This window comes from Dicentrarchus labrax, unplaced genomic scaffold, assembly GCF_905237075.1.
Source record: "Dicentrarchus labrax unplaced genomic scaffold, dlabrax2021, whole genome shotgun sequence".
Taxonomy (NCBI): Eukaryota; Metazoa; Chordata; class Actinopteri; family Moronidae; genus Dicentrarchus; species Dicentrarchus labrax.
In genome coordinates, this window is record NW_026136717.1 from 8770458 (window position 1) to 8790656 (window position 20199).

General features: G+C 40.1%; 1 protein-coding gene across 1 annotated transcript in view; it reads left to right on the plus strand.

Annotated features, from left to right (window-relative positions):
• The window catches only part of LOC127379521 (collagen alpha-1(XXV) chain), a 145428-nt gene that overhangs the window by 75311 nt on the left and 49918 nt on the right, over positions 1-20199 (plus strand). Inside the window, exons 3-5 of the mRNA XM_051429217.1 lie at positions 4145-4189; positions 7886-7893; positions 19163-19189. Of these exons, the coding sequence (XP_051285177.1) occupies positions 4145-4189; positions 7886-7893; positions 19163-19189 (80 nt within the window). The remainder of the gene's footprint in view (positions 1-4144; positions 4190-7885; positions 7894-19162; positions 19190-20199) is intronic.

Genomic DNA, 20199 nt, shown 5'->3' on the forward strand with positions numbered 1-20199 from the left:
TGGGGCTGGTTCTCTTAAAACTGATTGATTTGGAGGAAAAAGAGAAATAGAAGGAGAGGTGCAGTTCTGTTTGCTGTTCAGGGCCTATCAATATTTTCTGGATGATGGGTGGTGGCAAAATGTAATTTTGTCTCAAATGCATGAAATATAAACAACAAGTTCATTATGTCAAGCAATGCGTAACTTTGAAATAATGTTGTAATGAAGAACATGAGCAAAAGTATTCAAAAACAATACAGCTATGGCTTCAAAACAGCATGTTTCCCAATACTGCCAATTACATGGGATTCTTTTCTGCCAAATGGCATTAAAATGACTACTACTATCAATATTTTGGACAAAAACATTCTGTGGGATTATTAAATATCCCATGTTTGACTATTTCTGAAAAAGCAGAAATGAATAAATGCTGAGACTTTAAAGTATTGTGCTGATGGTTTCATGCTGCTCTTACAGCTAACTTGGTGCCGTTCACATCACATTCTATTACCATCATATTAACAGATACAATGATGACGTTTGAGAAGTTTTATGGTTCAGTGTAGTTGAACAGTGTGTCAGCTTTTATGTGATGATTTCAAAGAAAAAGGAGAATAACCAATGCTCTCATATGAATGACCTTGACTGGTAAGGCAGTTTGGAAATTGCACTGGTCAAATTTACAATTTGTGGTTCGTTGTGATATTTGACAGTATCCTATAGTCCGTATGTAAATTATGTCATAATATATGTCATTTACAGCTTTGGCTGTAGCCACTGACATTCACTGCTTTCCAACTTTGCATCCAAGTCACTACATACTTGAAACTCTCTTTCTAACCTGAAAGTTTAAAACAGTGTTGTTCAGCATCTCATGTCATCTGGTTTTAGCAGTGCTGAACTGTTGAGATTTGACTATGTTGACAGTCTGTTTATGTAATTATTACAAATATCATATTTGTATTTTTAATATAGTTAAATTTGAGTTGTCACATATTTGTTTTTAAAGTAAACTAAGAATCTACAGCCATGCTAATGAGGCTATACTTGGGCACAGCAGTGCTTCTTTGAATGAAATATTAATATCAACAAGCTAACATGTTCACAATGACAATGCTAACGTGCTGATGTTTAGCAGATTATGTTGACCATATTCAGCATCCTAGTTGAGCATGCTAACATTTGATCATTTGTATTAAACACAAACTTCAGGTGAGGCTGATGGCAATTAATTCATCATTAATTCGTCATTAATTTTGCAGGTATTTGGAAGATTTTAACAAATTAACATTTTGACTTGATAACACTAGATGAGGAGTGGAGGGATCACCAAAGTCACATATCAAGACAATGCATCCAATTTCTCTTAACACCACAAATAAATAAATGTATGTGGTGGAGGTAGAAGAAAAATAAGGTGATGACCAACAGTAAGTTGGATTCATCATCTGGTTATCGTAAATGTCTGTACAAAGTTTGTTGACAATCCATCTAGTAGTTGTTGAGATATTTCAGTCTGGACCAAAGTGATGGCCGACCGACCGACATTCACATCCATAGAGCCATGCCACCAGCACGGCTAAAAGGGAAACCGAACAGCACTTAAATTAATTCCATTTCTCTCTGCTCCTGCATTGTAAAGTGGCTTTCCGCTGCTTACTTTCCAAAATATAAAAGCCACCAAATAACACAATGTGAAAACACAATACACAACACCACAGGGTCCATTTTGTTATGTCTGACCATAAACTTTGTCTGACCAAACATTTGAATGAACATCAAGTTCACTTTGATTTATTTCACTTTCAGACTCTTTCAGCTGTTGAAAAGGTTTCAACAGATTGTTCATAGTTGTTGACCCTCATCATGAAATTCCCTGCCACATTTTTTTTTTCCTGAAGCCCCTGTTCCATGACCGTTCTTGGGATGCTGTGAGAAAATATCAGGCCAATACAATGTTTTTGAGTAAGAATGATGTTTTCCCTTGACAGGCAGCTTAAGATCTCTCAGCACTTCAAGACCCAGTTTGAGCTCATTTAATTTATGACCAAAGGCCTGACAATACGTCACTTTTTTTGTCTTAATTGATTAAAAAACATGTGAAAACCTTTTTTGACTGGTCCTAATAGACACTGTTAAGTTATTCTTTCACTTAAGTTTCATAAACTGAAATGTTATAGTGTTTTTGTTGGCATACTTTCTACAAGGTTTTCAATGTTACTGGTAAAGTTGGGTTGTATGGGAATCTCTCCTTACATACTATAATCAGAATGAAAAATATTGACATGAATATTGTGAATCATGATGATATCTAAATATAGTGTAGGGTATTTTGTCTGGATCACCAACTCCCATGTGGGGAGCGTTTTCTCAGCAGCTGTCAAAAATATACCACCGAAATCAGGAGGATGTCGTATCGTTGCACACAATATTCCTCTCAAAGGTGTCAAGTGTCATTTCAAAGTGAGTAATAATGAAGTGACTGCCAAGTGCAGTAAACCCCCTTCTGTTTCTTTTAAAACCTTAAAAAACAAACCTATGGAGAAACCAAGGTTGATGTGAACCATAGTAAAGTGAGAGTCAAACTCCACCTGTGGTTACATACTTTAAACTGAGCCTGGACCCTTTGCTGGCAGCGCCTGACATTATCCTGGAAAAAGTCCAAAAGGAGCAGAGTTGGAGGCTGAAGTGGAGCCAAACAGTGGGATCAAATCGAGGACTAAGCATCATACGAAACGTTGTGCAACATAATTCTTCATTTTGCACCCCAGTAACACATGTGGAGTGTCCTAAATCAGCCAAACACTACTTAAAGGCTTTGTTCTTTTTTCTTTTCTTTTTTTTACTCTTAACTTTGTTAAGTTTTTTTCCCCCTATAGAAGGATGTATTCACAGAGGCACCAGCGTTCAGGAAGGCTGGCAAATACAGAAAGGAAAGTTGATTAAATGACATGCTGAAACACAAAGAGAGAGACTTTTGTACAGGCTGGGGGTTGGAGGTCAGATCAGAATATTTAGATTAGTAATTATGGTTGTTTTGTATTTTTAGTCCTGCTGACAAAAGCCCAGTGTCACAAAGTCAGCCCTTGGAGCAACTTTTGACACCTAGGCAATTAATGTCGAGCTGTATCTTTTCAAAAACCTTCACCAACCCCATTACATTACAGTAATTATCTTGAACCTCTAACATGACAAAATGCTCTTCTTTGGCGGTCTGGGGGTCAAAAGAGTTTTCTAAATGATTTGCATAATAACTCTTCATAGTATTGTTGCTGCCCGAAATTGGATCTGGATATTTTCGGTGATGCAGAACCAGACAGGGAAGATTGTTCCTCTTGGTTACATTGACTTCCAATCATTTTGATCCTGACAGCTCTTTTAATGTTGAGTGGAAAGAGCAATTTTCCTTCCTAGATATTATCCATTCCATTGCGAGTTGACAAGTCCCCCTGAAATGGGGAGCGTTCCCATGTAGTACTGCGTAACCATAAGAGCTCAATGTTTAATTTCCAGCTAGTCCAAACGTCATAGCTTTACTCTTTGACTAAATTGTGAAAGCACACAAGTTTTTGGCAGAGAGCAAACGCAGTGCCTGAAAATTGGTTTCCAGCTGCCAACCCCAGTAAAAGGCTGCATGTGTAGCTGGGAGTTAAGGGGTCATTTTGTCGGAGATGCTCCCAATTTCCAGACTGAGAACTACCTGCATACAATACGACCCTGTCAGGTCTTCAACATGTAAAACCTGACAAAGCGTGTAATTGTTTTACTCCTCCAGCTGAGCTTTAGCAGATTGATAGCGTTGACAGGAAAATGGCAAACAGGAAAACACTGTCTAGATAAACAAATTAAAAACCAGGGCATCCGTGCTTAAAGGAAAAACAGAAGAAAGGAAAAAAAGAAACAGGGACGTCAGCATGAAGCGCACTTTTGTGGCAAGACAGTGTGTGTTTCCTTTTTCCACCTCAGTTTATGTAGAGCCTAAATACTTAATGAACCTTGAGCTTTTGAGGTGTTTGTAGTCCAAAGGCAATATTTTTCAGAGGCTCTTCCTCATCCTGCTGAAGGGTGGTTTGACTCTGAGAATACTTGAAGAATATGAAACTTATACAAACAAAAAGACAATCAAATTACTGACTAAAATGTATTATATTCTTCTTTTCTGCAGGACCTCCGGGAAAGCGAGGGAGAAGAGGCCGCAACGGAGAACCTGGTATGTATGTGTGTGTGGCATATGATCACTGAAGTCTTGATCCAGAAACCTTCAAGGAATAGTTCAGTAGGACATCAGCAAATCATACTGCATTTACAATCATGTAAAAGTACACTGTATATCTTTGGAGGCCAAAATAGGTTATAGATGTGTAATTTGTGGCCTGGTGGTTTCAGTGTTCACTTGGATTGTTTCAGCTTCAGTCGCTATAGAAACACTATATTTTCACAGTAAAACTGGGGAGACAGTGCAGTTAGAGAAAGTAAAAGTGATGGCCAAACTTGCTGAAGCTGATGACACCCATGTCTACATTTTGAGACACTCTTACCCTGCTATGCTGATCCCTAGACATGATGTACTTACATTCAGCTTCAGTGTGTATTTAATAGCCCACGCTTACTTAGCCTCCACAAATTCAGCAACAAGTTGTCGTAAGTCGCTCAGGATCTCCGGTCTCCCCTCCCTCCTCCCACACACTCTCTCCTGAGCTGACTCAAAAAAGTTGGCCCAGCCAAGGCCTCGAGTATCTAGGAGGGACATGTTGTGCGGCGAAACTCCCACAGACGGAAAGTGTCACCTCAAATTGAATTCACAGCGAGAACATGTACTTGGCAGTGAGCTGCATCCACAGTCTGTACACCTGATAGTGAAAGTGATAATGGGCTCTGGAGTGTGTCGTTGTTCCTGCATTGAGACCGCAGCCAACTCTTTGGAACAAAAGCGCTGCCCTTATAAAAAAGAAATTAGAGAGACAGGGCAAAGCAAGGTTCCAATTTTAAGTGAGGCAGTGTACTAAGGGAGCGGTTTAGTTTCGCAGCCTGAGAAACAAACACTGTGTCTATGAGGGGAGAAAAAACGCTGCTGGTTTTACCACCACATCCAGCCATTACTTTTTAAAGTCACAGGAATCAAACCAAATCAGTTGAGGTCTGTTATTTGAGTATAAAAGATTCTATTACCGCCTTCATTTTTTTTGATTTAGCCAAATTCATTTAGAATCCTGTTGTGGCCATGTTCTGCATTTTGAGATCAGGATCAGTGTGGTGTGGCTCTCTGCCTTTGCTTTTTTCTGATTTACATAATACTAAAGTAATCCAGTGTATGACTCTAAAGCCAAGGGAGATGAAAAAATGAGAAATCAAATGACAGATAGACAACAGTTCAATGTTCTGGTTGGCTGCAGATCTGAAATACCGCCAGCCTTTGTTTATGCGGTGCTTAACTTTCCAATAAACATCCACCGTGCCAGCGAATTTCAAATGGTACCATTGTTTGAAGACAGTTTTTTTTTTTCCTTTCTGCTCAGCCAAAGCAAATGTGAATAGCTTCCTCTTGACAAATCAATTGGAAACAAGCAAGCAATCATACCTATTCACAGTGTCTGAACTGTAGTGGCACAGTTGTCTCTTAAGGGTAGACAATAGGGAACAATCGTGATGACAGGCTTGACCATCTGTACAACAACCCAAATTATAGTACTAAACTAGGCTGAAGTATGTTGTCAAATCAGACATATTTAGCTCAAGTTTGTCTACCTGAAATAGTGACTCACCTAAAAGAGACTGTTTGTTTGTTTTATGAATGTCATGAACTATGAGGTTAAGTAGTGTTGACACCAGCTTTTTATCTTCACGTTTACTGCTTATGTGCAACTTCCACAAAAGCATTGACTTTACAAAAGCAATGGTTTAGAAGTCCTTGTACAGAGAATGTAATTTAAAATTTTTGCACCTCATATTTGCTTGCAATTAAAGCTCAGTTATTTCTGCTACATTTACCCTGTGGATATGTTGGCGAGCATAAACAAGTGGAAACAATATTCTGCGCAAAACTCACAGAAGCATTCAAAGCAAATAAATATGATGGCACCATGCATTACTGGAGCCCAGTGTCAAAGTCTGTACCCGCTCCGTAGGAGAAAAACTGAAAAAATATTTAGGAGACATTATTTATACGACTGAAAAATGCAGTCCTTGACGAGCACAGGCGTGTTGCATTCTGCACTGTAAGCCTTCTGCAAATCCAATTTCCCTCTTTTAAGTTCTCAACACTGGTGGATGTTGAAGGGAAGCATATTTAATTCATGATTCGCTTTAACCAAAAGTAACTAAGCCGCAGCAAGTTTCCCACAAATTCATGGTGAGGTGTTTTGCAGTTTACTCATCTACAAAGGCAAGGGGAAGCTTTTGCCCAGACTTGGCTGCAAGTGACAGAGAGAACAAATAGGAAAAAGACACGGTGATATTTACCTATGCATTAAAAATGAATGGGATACTTCATTAGGATCTCTTGTTTGTTTACCGGTAACATATGGAAAGGAAAAGTGTGGCATGACAGTTTAGGATGAAAAAGTTTTTGTAGCAGTGAAAGCCGCACTCTCAAACTGTTCTAGCAGGTGGTCAATGCTGGAAAGTGTTAGAAGTTTCCTCCCATATTTTCCTTATGTGAATAATCAGTACTTTTTACTCAAGAACCTGCCTTCGCAAAAGCAGGAATTGATGCTTAAATTGTGCCGGATGAGCAATTTAACCTTACAGAGGTGCATCAGTGTGAAGAAAAGCAGCTTCTTTACAACAAATGCCTCACACTGCATGACTTTGTCCAACCTTTACAACCTCTGTGGAGGACATGACTGAAGGTGCCAGTGTGAGAACAGAAAGTGAAGCTCAGGCTGAGTGACTGAATGAAGCTTTGAGATTGGGTTATATAACATGTCAAAGACAATTTCATTTTACATGGATTATATGCCAGCAATTAATGTTTTTCTGTCTACCTAAGGCCATCACATGTTATCATTTGAGGGTTTATACCTTTGAGGTTGCTATTATGTGCTTTGCAACACACTGAACATTTTTGTCACAGATTTTCTTTGATTTGAACATAATTGCTAGTTGAAAACTTTGTACTGAGCCATTCGACACAGTGGGACATGTCAAAAAATACACAGTGGTGCAGGTTTATTAAAAGCTAAGTGGTCTACTGTAACTCAACGATCCATAAAACAACGCTACAGAAGTGCAGCCCAGCGAGCCTCAAACACACGGCTCCTTAAATGCTCCAGCTGCTGGAGCGATTTGCACTTTCCCCTGGTCATGAAGAAGAACAGTTCAAGGACATAGGACTTGTAAAGAAAAAAATATCCTTTTTTTTCAGGGTTAAAGCAGCTGGGTACCTGTTTAATAAGAACCTAAAGACCTAAAATGATTTGCAGGGTTCTGGGGAGCCCTGAAGTGCGTTGGCACACAGTCCTTTGAGCGGCAGTAATTGGGAAAAAGACGAGTGTCACCTCACAAAAACATGGGGGAATTTTTTAACAAGCACGCAACCCCTTGTAGTAGTGAAATTAGAGCCACTTACCAATGTAAAATGTGATCATTAGGGCTGGTGGCCATTGTTGGCCCAAATGCATGGAAAATAGATAGGAATCTGTTGTCACAAAGCTATTGTTCTAGGTAGAAATATAAAAAGACTGGAAGGGTTATTCCAAAGTAGAATGTCTGTCTGTTCTGCCAGTGAACACATCATGGAAGAGATGCATCCTTAGTGTTCCTTCCCAAAGAATTAATTCTCACCAAAACCCTGATTTCCCGTCTTAGTTATTTGGATATGTGGTCAGAGGAACATTGATGATCTGAGTCTGTTTGATCGCTGATTGAAAACACATTAACCAAGTTTTTTTTTTCCTTTCTCTTTCAGGACCTCCTGTAAGTATGCCTGCTTCCCATCTTCTCCAACTGTGATAGCCACGTGAAGGTAAAAAAAACATGACTGCATAATGCAGTCCAGCTAATATTTATTCACTGTTTCAAGTCAAGAACAATTTACAAGAAAAATGAAAATTGGCATAAAAGGTCACATTACATTTAAAAGATTAAACGTTTTGGGAAATGCACTTACTCGCTTTCTTGCTGAGAGTTAGATCAGAAGATTGATACCACTCACATGTTTGTATGCTAAATTTGAAGGTATAGCCAGCAGCTGGTTAGCTTAGCTTAGCATAAACACAGGAAACGGGAGGAAACGGATGGCCTGGCTGTGTCCCAAGATAACAAAATATGTCTACCAGCAACTCTGAAGTCTTGTCATCAAAATGATTCTAGGAAGTCACTGCACCTGGCCAGAGTCAAACCACATTTTTTTTACAGTTAAGTTTTTGTACAAATTAAATAAAAGAGGTATAAAATGTTCATTAGTGGGGTTAAGATGTGCTGATAGGTAGATTCCATTACCGTTGGACAGAGGCTAAGCAGCTGCTTTGGTATACAGACACTGAAATATACCATATTTCCCAAAATGTTGAACTATTCCTTTAAGCGTGATGCAAAACAAACAAAAAAGCATAGATCTGTGTTTTTACAGTTGATGTAAAGACATCTGATTATGACAAATTTGCTACCAGAAATCTCAGTTGTAGCTCACAGTCAGACTCTATTATTAAAATAATCTCTTCATCCCCGCTTTCCCCTAATAGGGACCCTTTTCCCTGTCATTTGGGCGGTCTGGTTTGTAATATCCTTGCTACCAGCCTCCATCTGTGCCAGCTCCCTGTACCCGAACATATTATCTCACCTCATTACACTGCCGGGTGATCACAGATTCACTCCCCTGAACAGATGGAAAACTTCAGAGTTTCCCCAGATGAAGACAAACCCATACATAAGCACCGGGCTTTGTGACAGTTTGCTGTATAACCAGGTCAAGCGGTCACTGTATTTGTGTGCTCTGTTAAAATTATTTATAGTCTAGAGGCAAGTGTGATTGAATAGGTATAATAGCGTGTGCCGACTGAGCCATAAAAGTTGTAAGTTAATCTTCAGCGCCTTCTCAGACACTCGCTCCTGGGGTTCTGGGACATAAGTAAGTGCAGGTGGTCTCACTTCTCAGCCTCTCTCGCCAGGCCTTCAGCTGACAAATAAACTCATACTGTGAGATGTCTCAGGAGCTGACTGAAGCCCAAGAAGAGCTGTCCCTGAAATGCTGGAAATGCCACTAAATGTACAGGATGACTGCACTACTTTTGGGTGTGACATAAATCCAGTGCATACACAGCAAGTACCTGACAATGTTCCAGTTGTGGCCAGCAAATCACTCTCTGATGAAGTCATTTTAGGTTGCAGAAGGGGCTGTAAATGTTTGGTAGGGGTCCTAGTTTAAGTAAATAAGCTAAGCAACCAGAAACTAAACAAAAAAGGCCTTAATTTACAATACATTCCCAAAAAACTGAAGCCTGGATGACTGACTGCATTTCTAAAAACAGAAAAGTCTTCAAAAAATGCAATGATCTGACAATGACTCACCCAATGGTCACCAACTCTGTTTCCTAAATAAAAAAAATCCTGTGCCAGTTTCTTTAAAAAGAGACAGTAGTAAGTGATCTCATGTGGTTTCTCATTTGGTTTGCCCACCCGGGGGATGGCAGGGGACACGTCGCTATGAATATTCAACAGCTCCCTCCATAACTCTGGGAACACTACGTAAATTGTACACAGCCCTGTTTGCCAAACAAACCAACCACTGCTGAAGCCATTACAGATCTCTGTGATTTAATCGGTACCCAGCCGCTGATGAACGGACAAGGACCTGCGGTTGCGGAGACAGAAAGAGAAGAAGAAGAAGAAGAAGAGTCTACTTAATCAAAACTCATCAGGAGGGATCCTTATTCGCGGCTCATCATCAGCGTTTAGACATGGAAAAGTGATTTGCTTTGTTTTCATTTCCTTTCTCTTTCCACTGCTTGGGCTTTTGTGTCAATTCTGCATTGGATCTGGGGGTCAGTTGTCAAATGATGTTTAGTTGGATATCTCTTCCCTGTCCTCCAGACAGATTGGAAAAATATTAAGGGAGACATGTTACACATATGGGTTGAGGTGATTTTCAACTCCCCCAGCATTTACAAGAAGGATATTTTGCCGCCTCTTGCCACGGAAACCAGAGTTGTTTTTTTTGACTGTACATAAAGGTTAGCAAAGTCTGTGAGATGACAGCTGAGGCAAAAATTATCATGTCTTCGCTTCTCATTTTTTATCTCCTTTCCTCATCTTTCTGCGGCTCTTCAAAGGCGGACCCGTGTCAAAACATCAACCCCAAGCAGCCACCACTGTGTGTGCACACCATTTAACACCAATCAAGCATAAAACACCATCCCTGAGGCTGCACTCGAGTACCCACTAACACCACCCGCCGACTATACTTTTTGAGCACACACTGTATGCCATACTAAATTAAAATTATACAGACAGAGAAAGAAACTAGCCTGCTTTGAAATCTGGTTAGGAGGAGGCGGAAATATTTGAAAACGATACAATGTTGGAAATATCAGACCCACTTCAGCCCGCTAAGCATGCCTCTGCACCACATGGGAGTCTCAAGCCAGGCCAGTTATAGTTCAGCACATGAGCCCTTGCAAGAGCACAGTCATGCTAGAAATGAGGTAAATAAAGCTGGTCGCATCGGTATCTGTGTTTGACAAGTCGTTTTACCACCTCCCTGCTTCATCAGCTGAGATTTTAGAGACGCAGGTTGAGGATGATCTGTCACAACGTATGAATTATGCAGCTGTGCTACAGGGATTAGAGGCAATGTCGGGGTGAAGCAGAGGAGCCCAGGCATCCTCAACCCTTCATCCTTCATTTGATATGCAGCGCAGCTCCACACCTGCATGCTCTGATGTTAGTTTACAGTTTTTGCTTTGTTGCATGAGTTTAAAAGAGAAGATGTCCATAACAGTTTCACATGAGAATGTATGTGAAACTGTGCTTCACATCAGAGGGCATGAGCACAAGCACACAGAGGCTTTGGGACTGAAGAGCCCCATCGTGAGCTGCAAGTGGATCTATCTGACATGACAGTGTTAATTTGGGCTCATAAGGCCAGTGGTGCTCGAGGAGGCCTACTGTCACTGGATGTGACAACATTAAGAGTTTGACCTTTTAGATGTCAGTGCTCTGCTCATGCTGTGCCCATCAGCAGCACTTGTCTGTCACCAAATGACGAGAGACGGTGCCGGGCCAAGCATGAGGTTTACTCTCAGTGATTTAAAGCAGTCAATAAAGTGCACTTTGGCTGGCTGAGCAGACTGAATACTCACAGGGGGGAACTGACTGTCACTACCTTAGCGTGGTAGGAGAATTAGCACAGTATGAATGTGATTCTTGCAGTTTAAGAAAAAGCTTGACAGCTTTTTGATTGAGAGGAATTTTCCTCCAAGTCATAACATCAAATGATGAGAAATAGACCTGCCACAGTGTGGTTCTAATTGAATCAACAGAAGAAGTGAAATAAATACTTTTCTAACTGGAACATTGTCCCTTATTCAACATTTCATATCCACGACAAGAATTTTGTGGGTCAGAAATTTGCTTATGCATTGCACAGAAAATTTTGGCTTAGGTGTTTGGCTTTTTATGCCCGTTTGGTTAAAGCTGTTTAAATGTTTCCCCTCCCCAGGAATGGCAAGACCTTCCTTTACTGAGATTGTGAATCAGAATCTTCTCCATGTCTGATTTATATCTTGACACTATACATACACAGTCTCTCATTTATAACCAGTCACACTTTCAGTTTCCTCCATTCATGGCGTCGCTGCTCCCACAAGAACATCCAACACATAACAACAAGCACACACACACACACACACACACACACACACACACACACACACACACACACACACACACACACACACACTCACAAACACATACACACACATTAAAGTCATTTTATGCTGGCTAATTGTGATACACTGTGGATATGGGAACCAGATGCCATTCCCAAGTCAGTTTTCCAGTGTGGTTTTCCTATCCCTGCCTAACCTCTGTGTCCAGATTCCCCCCCCCACCACCCCCCCCTTGTGGTCCGTCCCTCCCCCCCCTTTTCTCTTTTATTACACACCCCCCCCCCCCTCCTTTACTTCCCTTAAAAAAAAAAAAAATAATATGATTGAGGGCTCCCATGCAGAACTAACAGATGGAGGTGTACATATAGATATGTGGTTTTTACTGGATGTCTTTTACTTGTGTTTCAAGGTTTGTGTATGTTTGAAATTGAGTAGATTTCACTTTCAGTGGTGCCCATATACTCTGCAAGTGGCTCAATGCACATTTTGCAGTTTCCTTGCTACTTTTTCCACACTGGCATTGGTGCAGTTGATTATATTTGTGTATCCAGATGGGACATTTCACCTTTTCTGGTCAGAAAGTTCATGGGAAATGTTGCGAGAGTGTTGTAATGTATGCTGCATTATTTTCCTTCATAGTGCAAAAAGAATCATACCTCAAAACATTGCTGGTAGATTGTGATCTTCACAGGGAGAGTTTAGAAGAAGAGTTATTTGCATAGATGACTGATACTGCTCTCACTTTTGTATGGTAAATGTGAAGCTACATCCAGCAGCCGGTTAGCTTAGCTTTGCATAAAACAGCTATGCTAAGCTAACTGGCTGCTCGCTGTAGTTTCCATTCAACCATGAGAGTGGTATCAATCTTCTCATCTAACTCAGCGGTGAAAAAAAGGAAATAAGCACGTTTGCCAAAATGTTAAACTATTCCTTTAAATCAGCCAGGTGAAATGTAATCCAGACTGTTGTGATAGCTAGAACTTCTTATCTTATGGTTTCAAATGTGTGGCAAACCTGATGCATCACTTTCCTGTGTGAAGTGCGTAAGGCAGGGTTTAGTCCTTTCAAACCCTTTACTTTGGCTCTTTTCCTACTTTAGTGGTGAGCAGCACTCCACACCTGCCCCCCTCCTCACTTACTCATTCCCTGTCAACACTTGGTGCCTGGAGGATTGCTTTGCTTAACTTCCTGTATACACACATGTTTATTAATATTGTGTAGCTGTGTGAGAAAACCGAATGCCCGTAAAGAAGAGGTTGTTAAAGCGGTAGTTGTTGGCCTGTGCTCTCAGAGATGCCAGTGCTCCAGGGTGAGATGATTGGATCCATGTGGCCAGCAGTTCGGGACTACAGCAACTGCTGCCAGCCCTGTTGGCCCAGGTTCTGCAGCGAGGATATGAGCTCCGTTTGATGGATTGATTTTCTGGATCTTGATACATGTAACAGGTCACTGTGATGAAAACTAATACAGCCAAGTCCAGGCAGAGGTTACATGCACATCCCCTGTTCTTGACTTTTTGCATCATGCTGGATTAGGTGGATTGCTTCACAAGATTGTACCAGAAGCTTGCAGCCAAACCCATGAGAATTACTTTGCTCATGTCAACAACAGCTAAAGCTATGGACACAAGCCAGCCCCTTGCCTTGCGCTTCACAGTCAGGCGAGCACTGTCCAGCTTTCATCCATCATGTTTTGAGAAAATTATTGGAGAGTAGGAATGTGAAGAATGGACATTCAGTGTCTGACTTCTGTGTGAGACAATGTGAAATTAGGCTGACAGAATTTGGTGGTTGGTGTTTGTCTCGATATTTTAGTGAGTGACAGTGGGTTGAACTATTCACTTTGTTGAGAATGGACCTATGAAAGCCTACTGTCTGCTCTGACTAACAGTGGAAATTAATATTTATGTATTTCAATCAATTACACACTTGATTATCACATTATTACAATGTTTTTTTGGGACACTAAATCTGGTGCCAAAGTCAGCTCCATATTTAACAACAGCTGAAAATCAACACTGGCTTTATGCATGTATACAACATGGACAAAATGGGGACCCACTCTTAAAACCTTTGCTCCATGATGCTACTAGTGGTCAAATACTCCACAGCATAATTGTAATATATAGTGGTTCAACTGCATTTCAAGGATCTTAAAGGATGGTCAACAGAATAGATGGCAACTGAGCTTTCTCAATGACAACTGACAAACTTTATAAAGATCTTGAGATGGGGCTTTATACTCTCGAAAAAGCAAGAAAGTGGACTTTAAGATTATTTTGTCGTATGAATTCCATGCATTTAACTGCCCAGACAAGTCAACCGTATGGACGTTAAAGAAGAGTGGAGATAAGATACAACCATACCCAATCCCATTGCTGAAAAGAGTTACATACTGTAATATATCTCATTTAATCTGTGCAATCTGACAAGAAACTAATACATTAAAACTCTAAATAGATAATGAGGTCTATTAACAGTTCTGTTTTTGATCATTGATCAAATGAAAAGCCACAGAGGCTTCTAGAAGCATATAAATAATTTAGGTGGCATAAAAATATGAAAACTAGAGAAACCAGAGCATCTACTGTACAGTAGTAATTGACAAATCAGGATGGAAAATAAATATATTCTGACACTACCTCCTCCAGACAATCAAAGACAGACCAACACAGAACACATGAAAATCTAGCAATATGTTCACGTCTTAATAATCAGCATTGCAGGAGCCACATATGAAATGTGCCTCCGTGCCAAGATCATTTTATTGAACGTCATTTACTCATTTCTTGTTATATGAAGTGAAGTAACTTACATTGTCAGATTTGAATGGCAATGTTCATGTTGCTTGCGGGTTTGGCCCCAGTTCCCTTTGCCATTTTATATTTCCCTGCAGACCTCTCCATATTTCTTCCACACTGTTTTAAAGGTGGCAGGGGTTTCCACTTTTTTTCATACCAACAGCTCATTCAGGCCGTTGCAGGAGACAGTGGTCATGGTTTGGCTTAGAATGCGAAGCTAGACATGTATTTGTACAGAAAAAAAGCTTAATCCTGATCCAGTGGTCCACCATAAACTCGACAGTATCATGCACACAGGATGTTCTATTACAAATCATCTCATGATGGAAGCCTGACATAAGTTTGCCCAGTGTTAAGCAGCAGAAGATGTGAGGCTTACTCTCAACGTGATATGTGTCATTTTCAATAAGTGGATATAGTGCTTCTGCTTTGGGGCAGTTGCATTGTGTTCATCTCCACACATATGAAGGACATATTTGTTATTTTTCAGTCACTTATATGGATTAATCTTTAAAGAGTTTTTCTGGCTAGTAATTGTTCCTGCTCCTACAGTAACAGTTAAATATTGTCTGTCTGTACACCAACACACCAAATTTCCAAACTAATCCAAAGTGCAAACACATATAGAGCAACAGCGTTCTTGTGTAGAAATCTGTTAAAGGCCTTTTTATGAAATAGGCCTTTTGACTTCCTTGCTGAGCGTTACATGACAAAATTGATACATCTCTCTGTATGTAAATATGAAGCTACAGCCAGCAGCCGCTAAGCTTAGCATCAAAACTGGAAACAGGGGGAACCTCTTAAGCTCACCAATCATCCCATTGTACAGTATCTTATTTGTTGAATCTATACAAAAACCAAGGTGTAAAAACTGCAATTTGGATTGATGCCTTGCAATCTCACACTGACAACTTCAGGTAGTTTCTGTGGCTCACCAAGAAATAGGGTTTTATTACCTTCAGACAGGGCCAGGCTAGCCGTTTCCCTCTTTTCCAATACCTATGCAAAGCTGAGGTAACCAGCTGCCGGTGGTCACAGGTACCTTACAGACATTTAAGTGTTGTTAATTTTTCATCTAACTCACAGCAAGAACATGAATTGCTTCCCAAAATGTTCAACTATTCCTTCAAAGAACATAATACATATTTTGCAGATATGCATATGGCCATTCAAGAATCCAGTGTAGTCTGAATATAAAGGTGTAGAAGACGCTAGGGGGTTAATCATGTTCGAGAAAGTAACTTTCAAATGCAAAGTGAGCAAGTTTGATCAAACAGAAGCAGCCTGATGAGCCATGAAGCACCTGCTGGAGGGCTGCTTTTGAAAAAGGAGCCAGAGCAGAAGCTGTAAAAAGATGTGAAAAGCATACACAGGTGCTGATTAGAGATCTTCCTTGGGGCAGACTGAAACCACAAAGCTGCAGAGACTGCTTGACAAATAGACACCTGCTGCAGTTCTACTGTAGTACAGTTTGCTCCTTTTGAAATAGACTTTGCAGGAGAGCTGTTTAATAGTCTCTATAAAAGACCCTCACTGCACTGGCTTAAGCCTTTTGGAAAAGCTCCAGTGGGTGCTGTCTGTCCATGTGATGTGCAAATGATGGGCCATATAATGAGCAGGTGCAGGCTGTGTAGCAAAATCATTTCCACATGCTTTTACAACCAGATGGAGGAGTAAAATGAACAAGGGTTTTAGGCAAGATATGGTTAGGTGTGTCAAAGCAGCATTCCACTTACACAAATCTACCAGTAAATGCTGCTCATGTATGTGACTGATACAGTTTAACACACGTGATAGGATTATCAAAAGATTATGTTTCAAAACAAAAACACTAAAACATCGCTAGTAGTCATATGAAGCTTAAATGTCTAATAGCATTACTTAGTCCCCTCATTACTTGGACCCCTGTGGGTACATCTGCAGTTACTTGTAGAAAACACTTTGGAGTACCTTAACTAATTTAAGGAGAATAAAAAAGACATTTAAATTACACTTTTGATAACTGTAACCGGGAAAACACGTGTGAAAACTAGTTGGCAAGCAAAGTTAGAAGGATAAAAGGTTGACCACAAGTAATGAATAAATGATTAAAATGGCTAGCTAAAGTAATGGATACATTAATAGAATAGTTAGCCGAAAGTTACAGTTAACAAGTTGAAGTAGTTAGCGGATAAAAAGTTATCGTTAGCTAAAAGTAATGGATGAATGGTTGAAAGAAATTGTGGCAGATGGGAACCACTGACTGACTGACCTATATGTGTGGGATATCTACTAGAAAATCACCTGTGACCCCATTTTCCTTATTAATTTCCACACAAACAAATTATAGACATGGCTGATTATGGAAGTTCAGCATGGATGTGATCAAGTTTCACTGTGTTCCTGCACTTATCACAAACCAATCTGGGTTTACTGAAATGCCAGATCATATAAAGCAGAGTTTATTTCTTTCCACAAACATATGATGCCCAGTCATTCAGCCCAGTAATTCATAGTGCCAACTATTTGTATTTGTCAGTGCCAGATATAATGCATTTAGCAGGCTTGTGCAAAAAAAAAAGCTGCAGTGGGTAGATTTGTGTATTTCTTTGTTGCAGCCATTCTGTGCAGTAACAGCTTGTCAATAGCCTTGTATTGTCCAAAGGCAATTTTCCTTCACAACAAAAAGCCTGCACTGATTTTCTTTAGCTGCCTTCCATTTTCAGGAACATACTGGAAACTTATTTAGCCTCTCTGGAATGCCTCTACATCATTATAAAAGTAAAAGTCACATTTGATTCCAATATGTTGCCTCTGTTATTCCCCCCCTGGGAACTGCAATCGGAAACATTGTTTTCATAATGGCGCATTTTGTGTTTACAAGTGTGTTGTGGCTCTTTCAAGTAAGCAGCAGGTCCAACCTCCTTAGATGTGTGTGTGTGTGTGTGTGTGTGTGTGTGTGTGTGTGTGTGTGTGTGTGTGTGTGTGTGTGTGTGTGTGTGTGTGTGTGTGTGTGTGTATATATATGCTGCATTTCCCATCAGCTTTTGTCTGGGCTTGTTGAAGCGAACACAGTTGCCTCACATTTAAAAACATTGGACCACTACAAAAGCTTGCTGTGCAGGTTCACAACCTCATGACCAAGGCAAATTAGGCCTTGTGCAGATGCATTTGGGAACACATGTACTACTATGCATAAACAAAAAGCTACGGATAGTTAACTATGCATCAAAAATAATGTCCATAGGCACTGAGCAGGCTACAACTCACTTCCCCCAGAGCAGTGTGGTAGAAATTGGCAGAGGAAAACTGCTGGACTACCTCTGGAGCATTTCAGTTTTAGACTGTGCTGTGTGTGCCAGTGCAGTGGAAGCCTGTCTGTGTCTGCAAGCCTGCTATTCCGGGTCACTGGTCCATAGACTCACAGGAACAGCCTCCAAACGCTGGTTTCATACTCATGTCATCAATCTATGGATTAGTGTCAGTGTACAATTCACTGGGTGTCTGATATCTTTAGAAACAAATCATGTTTGACCAGTATTAGTCTGGAAAGTAACTACTGCAGTGCTGTTACTAGTGTTGTATTGGTGACAGTTGAACAACTTCTTACCTGAGAACATATGTGACAGTTAGAGGAGATGCACAATTTCACCAACCTTGGAAGTGACTGTAGAAGTTTCAGATCTGTTCTCAAAAATCAACTTCATGAAACAACCAGAACAAAGTACTTTGATCTAACGAATATATTTGACAGATATGTTTTCATGTGCGAAGCCGGTGGTCAGTTACTTCTCTGACACTGATCTAATACTCATTTTTCCTAAGCTCGCTTTTTCCAAAAGCACGACCTCAGAGGATGAAAGAGAGCCCAGCATACTGGGCTTCATCCTTCAACTTGAATGTTAAAAATAGTGTTTTTGAGCACAAGCTCATTAGGCTCCAGTGTATGGATGCACACCTCATTGTCAAATCCTCTACTTCACCCATGATCTTTCACAGAGCCCACCCAGGAGCCCCTGCATGCTGATTGACAGAAGTTGGATGTAAAAACTGCCTCACAAAAACTGCTGTGAAAAAGAAGTGTTCCTCTTGTTCAGGGCACATTTTTTACAATGTGCTTGCCAATACTTGGTTGGAGATTGCTGGATTTGATCCTCTAAGTAAACATGGACTTGATTTGGGCCCGTTTTTGGTTTTAATTGTATGTTTGAATAAGTCCTGCTGTCTACAATGCATAAGGTACCAGTTCCCACACTGACAGGGTATTTTAATCAAATGTGAATTTCTGAGATGTCAAAAAAGTTCCCAGTGTTCGTTTCATCAAATTTTTTCAACTTTTGATGTTGCCATCTCCCTCTTAGTTCACATTGTTCAAGCCTTGTTAAACAGCTCTGTATGTTTCTTGGCTAACATGATTTGTCACCCTGCTTTTACTGTTGTTGCAGTGTATTGTCTCTTACCAGGTAGTGTGCCGTGGCAATAAAAAAGCTCATAAATAACATACATGGGCCATAATTTGTCATTTTCTTCCTATTTATGGGTTTTAAAGTTTGAACAATCCTTTTTCTTCTCTTTGTAGGGCCCTCCTGGTCCAAAGGGTGAAAAGGTGAGTAATTTCATATTTTCGTTGACATATTTATTGAAATACTGTTGATCTGCTTAGATATTTTGTTCAGCTGCTTAAAGCAATAGTTTAACCGTTTGGTTAATATGCTTATTTGATAAGATTGATACCACTCTCATATGTAAATGCTAAACTAAAGCAAACAGCTGAATGGTTTAGCTTACCACCAAGACTGGAAGCAGAGGGAAACAACTAGCCTGGCTCTGTAAGAAGTTATTCAAACCTTTTTGCTAAGCTAAACAGCTGCTGGCTCCAGATTCATATTTTCTATACAGAAATGATAGTGTTATCAATCTTCTTATATAATTCTCAAAATCAAATACTCTTGTTTCCAATTATGTCAAACATAGTGTTTAATGTCCAGCCCATCATACATTTTTGCAGGTCAGACAATAAAAATCTTTGTTATTGCTCTACTCACAGTTAATATGTCCATATGGAGTGTCATTTTGCATATGCAGCAATAATTCAGATTATTTCATCCTGACCTTAAGTGTCGGAGTCTGAATATTTAAATTCTCCCGTTGTTCACAAATCCACAGCACAGGACATTAATGAGTGAAAGCCAGAGCCCAAGTTGAAGCCCTTAAATGGCTCACTGAGCATTCCTCCATAAAACAGCAGTGGAGCATGCAAAATAACCACACTGTCTCTTTATACGTCTGCAGGACTCGGGGACAAATGTGTGCCTGTGCGTCTGCTTTGAAAACCACAAGATCCCTTGATTCACACCAAAATTGATAAAGTCCCTGAATTCACTTGTAATGGAAACAAATGACTTAAAGTGCGTACTTCTAAAATGCTTCTGGGGAAGATCTGTTTTACACGCCAGCAATGAATAGATTAAGTATGTATTCATATTTTATATGAAGTGAGCAACAACTTGGGAAGTGTTTACGTTATAAGGATTACTGTGCTGTAAAATAAAAGATGTAAAATGAAATAGCGTGAGAGTGCTAACCAGAGGTAAAGTCAAACACAGAGAAACAGTT